Source organism: Ambystoma mexicanum, chromosome 6q, assembly GCF_040938575.1.
Source record: "Ambystoma mexicanum isolate Mex_15411 chromosome 6q, UKY_AmexF1_1, whole genome shotgun sequence".
NCBI lineage: Eukaryota > Metazoa > Chordata > Amphibia > Caudata > Ambystomatidae > Ambystoma > Ambystoma mexicanum.
In genome coordinates this window covers 87,543,072-87,550,250 of record NC_090937.1, presented here as the reverse complement: position 1 = coordinate 87,550,250, position 7,179 = coordinate 87,543,072, and the positions used below count along the sequence as shown (strand labels likewise).

Here is a 7,179-nt window from a genome sequence, read left to right as displayed (position 1 = left end):
GTACCCTCACTGGAGTTGCGCATGTCGCAATTTCCGGTTGCCAACATATAGGCAAAATGGGGGCGGGACTTCTGGTAGAAGCACTTGGCTCCTCCTCTACACTCAATGTAACTAAACCCTAAGAGAAACATGTACCTAAAAGCTAAAGAAGTCTCCGATAATATATGAATCTTGTGTACAGTGCCGACTCTGTAAGAATCTCCAACCCCTATGCAACATTTCACCAGGGGCTTCGAGCACTGCCCCACTGGGTTCTTACAACAGGCTGCAAGTACGCATTAACCTTCAAGCAGTAAGCTCCAGCGCGGTAGCCACACCTTCCCGGTGCTCACCACAAACCCCCCACTTTGCAGAATATCAATGGGTGCAAAGTGAGGCTCCTCCCTCTGTTGTTTAAGGAGAGGGGGTGTAACTGGGCTCTCTGCCCACAAGGACTCAGCACCTATGTATTTATTATCAAGACCCCTGCTGTTTTTAGGACTTGAGCCCAGTTGACTTTGTCACTAATTGAAGGCCTGTTAAATAGCTTACACTTTTTCCCCCAAACCTCCCACACAAAAAAACTATTGTAGTTTAAGGCAGTCCTGCAGTATACTCAACCTGCACTGTCTGCCCGATGCCCAATGCCTGCCCTGACATGACATCCTTCGAACCTGCTTGGAGTTTATTTCTTTTCACAGTCAAAAGAATCCTTGTCTGTAGCTTCTAAAAGGAAAGCATATTGCTAGTTTGGACAATATGACCAATATATACACAATAAAAATGAAAACAATCATAAATCTTCTGCAAACGGGGAAGTTAACTTCAGTTAACAAAACCCTAATACCATATTTTTGCAATGCCTTAGACATTCAGGTTAAATTTTAAAACCAAAGTTTCGAAAATTCCTTTTTGCAAACAATACTTCTACCAATTACATCTGGGAAGAGGTTTCTTTGAGTTCCTGTTTTACAGACTGGTCTCAAATCCTGGCATCACCACTTAAACAAAGTGTGTGCTCCCTGTCAAATCCTTTCATCTCACTATGCCTTTTCGGCCAAAATTAGACGTCTCTAAAAAGTATTGGGCTCACACTGTCTGCTACTTCAAAAAAAAAAGCCCAACACCTGATATTACCACATAGTTAAATATTAACAGTGGCAATTCATATACTGGATGTCACGGTTCATTTGTCTCCTACCTTATTCATGTCAACGGGTTATTTATTTATTTAACTTATCATGATACCTTTGCATATTAACTCATTCTGTGATTTAATTTCGCTGTAATATCACTGATATCACTATTTATGCAAAAAGAGGTGGGGCACACATGTTTTCCTGCCCAGGCTCCCGTAAATCTAATGCCAACCCTGCGTACAGGCAGTGCAATATTGGATGTAAAAGTTATACTAGTCGTTGTTACGAAAAAATGAGTATGCGCCTCTTCTTTGCATGTGTTTCGTAAATGCGTCTCCACTGCCACCTGTGCGTGAGTTGGTGAGAATTCCTTACCCAGCGCGGGTGTAATGAGGCGGAAGGCCACCAGGCAGAGCAATTTCCCAGGAATCGGAAACTGCAGCGCGAGCTTGGAAAGAGGCGGGAGAGGGGCTGGCATTGCGGGACAGATGCCGCAGGGGTATTTAATGACGCCCCCGATTCCAACGGGTCTCTTCAGCAGGAGAGACTCCGAAGCGGCCGCAGCTCCGAGAGCCAGCAGACCACCCCTCAGGAAGGACAGGCACCATGAGCACCGTGGGCAAAGTAAGGGCGCGCTCCCACAGCCGGCGGCTGGGCTCAGCATGTCTGTCACACTTACCAGAGGGAATAGTGCTAAACGTCTCGAAGAAAAGTTACAGGGTGGTGGGGAGGGCCACGTGCCTCTGCCCTTTTCATGGGTGGGAGAATAGGAAAAATGCCAGGGCCAGGGTGCAGGGTGGACTTCGTGGTTGCAGGTTCTGCCGTTGGTCAGGGCTCAGGGGTTTGATTCAGACGCAGCTTGGTGGTGAAGGGATAGAGTGTGCGGGGTGAGCTGGGGGAGCTCGTGCATGACGTATCTGCAAATATTCCACGGAACATTGCGGCTCGCAAGGGTAACATGCAACCACACGTAACATGCACGGTGCGCCAGACGTGAAATACGAACGCGGAAACGGTTCTCCTCGCCTTTTCCTTTCACGCGCAATGAAGCGCCTTATTTTCCGTCCTGTGCAGTGCATTGTAATTAATGTATGCTGCCATTCATTCCGCGTGTCACTGCTGCTTGAGCACGTCATCTGTCCTAGCGTGACATAGGCAGCCTCGGGCTACCCTATAGGGCAATAGGCCAAGGGGAACAAAAAACACAAAATGCTAGCGTGGGCCCGTTTTTTGGCACAAAGTAGGCCCGTTTTTTGGCGAATGTGGGCCAGTTTGATTAGTTAATTCTCTATGCAGCTAATAGCTTTCACCAGTGTTGCTGAATAAATATTCTCTCAAATGCACCATCTACGTCACATTTTATCAACAAACTCCCCCTCGCGTACTATTCAAACAGTGTCACAAAAGGAATGAATAGTCATTTACAACAGGGAGCCACTTTTTCATTGGCGCCCGAGACAATGTTATAGCCCAGTCCGTACACTGGACATAGGTTTCCCCGGAGTTAGTCGAGCAGGGGAGTTGCGTTCTCGTAGCTGTACACACAGAATGTGTGCCCTTAAGTTAATGTTCTATGCCCGCCTGAGTGATACGTGGGGAAAGTAAGAGGCACAGTCTCTTCCACTTGTCACAGGAATTTGAGCCATTCGAGCTCAGAAGTGCAGGTGCTCATCAGTCTACAAACTTGACTGTAAGTGCGCTGGGGCTCATCCTGGGAGCGTCTTAAAATTGCTCCCGAGCTATATAGCTCGCCCGAGACTCATTGACCCATTTCAATTAATCCCGATTTGTCTCACTTTCTGTGTGTGTCTCCCTCTTTTTGTCTCATCCACCATGTATGTCCATTTCCATATGTCTCACCCCCACACTCCCACTGCAGTTATGTCCTACCCTCCTTGGCCCTTTGTGGAGGCTGGCATTGGAGGGGTGCTCTGCTGAAACATCCTAGTGTTTCCAAACAAAGTCTCAGTATAATGGTTTACTGTTAAGTCATTCCCTTTAAATATGCTTCTGCCAGCCTAATTCAACCATATCTCAAAGACGCTCATCGATCTCAGACTGATTTTGACCTGTTTTTGACACCAGTATCCTTACGTATAAAAGACGGCAGGCTTTCGAAACTCCCAATTTTTGCAGCCAATGAACAGTGAGATTAAAATATTTACCAAGGATCCCACACTTTGGTAAAGCAGTGCCTCTGGGGTCGTTTCACACAAACCTCCCGATTGTTGTCATGCATTGTGTTGAGAAAATGTCAATATCCATATAAATGGCGACTTTCTTTTTTGCATATCAAACTAGCAAATATCATAGCTGTAAAATAAGCTTTAGAAGGGGAGTTTTACTATTGCTTGCCATCATTCTGTAATAATAACGAATTCGGTAAACGGACCTTTCAGTCGCAACCGTTTCAACACTACTCCGGATCTCGGGATCCGGCCAGAGTCACCGCCCAAGACCATGAACCGCGCTGGAATATATATATACATTTAAAAAAAAAAACGCCAGCGACGGCAACGTTGCCCTTTACCCCGGCTTTGGCACTGGTCTGTAATGCACAATGCCCTACATGTACAACTGATTCCTTTCAGTTGTACATGTAGCGAGCATTGTGCATTACACACCAGTGCCAAAGCCGCGGTAAAAGGCAATGCTGCCGCCGCGGGCATTTTTTTATTTTATTTTACGTATTCCAGCATTGCTGGAAGTCCACTACGAGCCCAGCACCCTCTAGACCACGCCCCCTTGGGCACAAACTCCTTCCCCACCCTGGCCCTTGTGTTGTGGGATCCCCCACCACATTTTTTCCATTTCCACCACTGCCAATTACCAAAACATTTACATGTTAGAAAATACACTGCTAATAATAAACATCTTTAAAAAGTAATTGCCCCTCAAGGGACCCCATGGGTGACGGGGGACCCCATTGGTAGCAGGTGATGCCCACTGTGCGAAAACCGTGTTCCACGCCTCGTGTGTTGAGCGCTCTGGCTCTGCACGCGTGTCTCAGAAGAGTGGGCTGTGGAGGAGACATTACGTGCACTGCGTGTGGTGGAAAGGGCAGGGGCGGGGCGTCGCTTTCCCTGCAAAGGCTGCAGAAGCGAGTCCTCCATTGCGATAAAGTGGAATTAAATGCTTTCGTTTTCACCTCTGTACATGGTTGAGTATCAGTACTCTCTCTCTCGGGCTTTGATTGCAGGTACTCAAATACTCAAAATGAGAAGTGCAAGCGCTGGGCTGCGTAGGCCCGGCCCATTTAGAGCACTGCTCATGTGTGAGTGCTGGCTGCTTCCTAGAGCACCCGAAGGTATATGCGCCGTTATCAATTGCCTTGTTCGGAATTAATTTTTAAGTTTTAAAAAAAAATGATTTGCTAATTAACAGTAACGAATTTAATTTAAATAATGGTGAAGTTCAAAATGTATGAAAATAGTCATTTTGATACATTTGGGTTCAGATTTTCAAAAGCATTTTACAATGATACAATCCCTTTGAAAAAGGCGTTATAAATCAGGCCCTTAGTCAAGATTCTACTGTGTCACACAATTTTAGATGCAAAAGTGCGGGATATTTATTAGTGGTGTTCCAAAAAATGAGTTATGTGAAGTCCTATGATAAGTTAAAGGTCATTAAAATCATGGTTTATGTGTTGGCCTCACTATGCCCCCAAACCATATTCTGTATTGTCTCTGGAGGATAGCTCAGGGGCAATGTGCTGGCTTTGGAAGCAAAACGACATGGAGTACCACAGCTTCGATCCCTGGGTCCATGCTCAGAAACCTCTGAGTATTAAGCGTGTTATAAACAACCAATCATATTTACTATGGCACGGACCTCTCATTCTGTACACGCTCATCTCCACAGAGCTGCATACGGACTGGGGCATACAATTCATTCCTTTTGTGACAGACTCTTTAGTAGTACTCAAGGGGGAGTTTTTTGCTAAAGTGTGATGCAAATTTTGCATTTTAAAGAATATTTATTCAGCAACACTGGTCAAAACTACTGGCCGAGTAGTAAAATAACTCATCAACCTGGTCCACATACGCCAAAAAAAAAAGTGTCCAACTTAGACCAAAAAACTGGCCCATACTAGCATTTTGCATTTTTAGTTTGGGCATTCCCCTATTGCCCTATAGGCCAGCCCGAGCCTGCACACAGAGACACTCATCTCTGCGTTGAGCGCTGCAGCGTGTGTCTTATTCCCTATCGATCTTGCTGGTGGGATCGGAGTCAAATTTTAGTCTCGGCCAGAGCGTGATATACCCTTACAAAGGGGTCCACTCAGGGCTGTAGTGACCGAAAGGACACTCTACGAGTCTGCCTTGTGTGCCATCAACAATGGTGACACCCTACTTGGGGTGGCATAAAGCCTGGCACTGGCCTTTTTGTAGGGGAACAGCAGAATACTGCGCTGCACATTTGGTCGAATCCGAATTGGTTGCAGTTTTTTGTGTGAAATTGACCACAAATATATGTGGGGAGGGATCTTGAATATAAATATAGGGGCTGGTGAGGGGGCGGCCTGTGGGGGGTCTCCTTCCGCATATATTTGCAGCCAATATGAGTTAGAGAGAAAAAAAAACTCGACCAAATCAGATTCCACCAAATGTTTTCAATGTAATCACCCTGAACATTCTGGAAGTGGACAGCAGTTCTGCGAGGGACTGCTGGTGATGGCTGCACCATACCGACCTCTCCTGACAGGAACGTCATTTAGGCGTCGCCAGAGGTCGCAACTGCGACCTCTGAGGTCTTCCTTGCGATCTCTGGGGTCTCCCTTGCGACATCTAAAAAAAAAAAGTGGGGGGGTTTATTTTTATTTTGTGATGCAAGCTCCTGGGCTGTGGCCAGCACCATGTGGCTGTTTACTTCTGGAGTGGCTGGCTTTCTTGTTCAGGCCCCTTAGAAAAAGAAGAAAAATAAGAACAGGAGTGCCACAAATCTAACACTTTCAGCACTGACCCTAAATAAGAACGAATAGGAATACCAAATAAGGTGTCTTTCTGGAATTCTCTACAAAAATTGCTAGACTCATTAAAGGTTGATTTCAGGGACACTTCAGGGGGTGAGTCACTGATTTAGTCTGTTCTTAAACGCCTCAACTCTGCCTTTCATCCTTCTGAGGTCGATAAATGAGTACCAACACAGGTTGGGTGATATTGGGTGCATATTTTTCTATATAACGCGCTTAAGCTTAAGTGCTATATAATAACACATCATTATTATTTGGTCATGGACGTCGGCTTGCATTCTAAGTAATTAGGTAATATGGGCCTATACACACTGATCTTAACGATACATATGGCGATCCATTCTTTTATGAAATGTACATCACATTCTAGTGATATCATAACCATCATTTTCGTAGTGTACAATGCAATGTGATGCCACTTCCTGTTTTGTCAACGGGTGAAAGGTCGTGTTCCATCGCTTCCCACGATATCACTTTGGGGTGGGATCAAATGACATCACTTCCTGTGATGTCATCAGGGGTCAAGGGTCGTGTTATGTCACTTCAGCTAACCCTGGCATTTTGGTGAAATGACGTCCCTGTCTCCCGATCCTTCCTCCGTCCATGGTGGCAGTCTTTAGCCAGAGTGCCCCCAGCGGCAGGGGCTTGCACACGCTCTGCAGCCTCCCCAGTCCCTTGGATATTTCAAAGACCCAGACCTGTCTTTTAACACAAACCTGTAAAGCGCATGCGCAGGGTCGCACAGCGAGTAGCACTGAATGAACTTCCTGCCCCAGTTGAATTTTATTGCCTAGTTTAATTGTTGTCCCATTCTATTGTGCTCCTTAGCATCCTGTGTTCATTATTTTCCCACTGTATGAATTGTTTGCCCCGAAACAAACTCTCTCTTCTTCAAGCCCACACTATATGTGGACCATCTATGCCACTCGCATACAGCAATTTAAAATCCCTCCCTATCGAAATCACATAGCAGAACTTTACACCTCTGCAACCAACTTAAATACCCCTGTCCCAGCCAATGCATGCTGGTACAACAGGCAAGCCAGGCTCCCATCGGTTCCACATGTCTCTATGCCATCGACACGG

The 7,179-nt window shown here is 45.9% G+C and overlaps 1 protein-coding gene across 1 annotated transcript in view; it reads left to right on the top strand.

Annotated features, from left to right (window-relative positions):
* The first annotated feature begins 1,590 nt into the window (after positions 1-1,590).
* LOC138515796 (all-trans-retinol dehydrogenase [NAD(+)] ADH4-like) overlaps positions 1,591-7,179 on the top strand; it is a 176,158-nt gene continuing 170,569 nt past the window's right edge. The window contains exon 1 of the mRNA XM_069630522.1: positions 1,591-1,742. Within this exon, the coding sequence (XP_069486623.1) occupies positions 1,725-1,742 (18 nt within the window). The 5' untranslated portion in view covers positions 1,591-1,724. The remainder of the gene's footprint in view (positions 1,743-7,179) is intronic.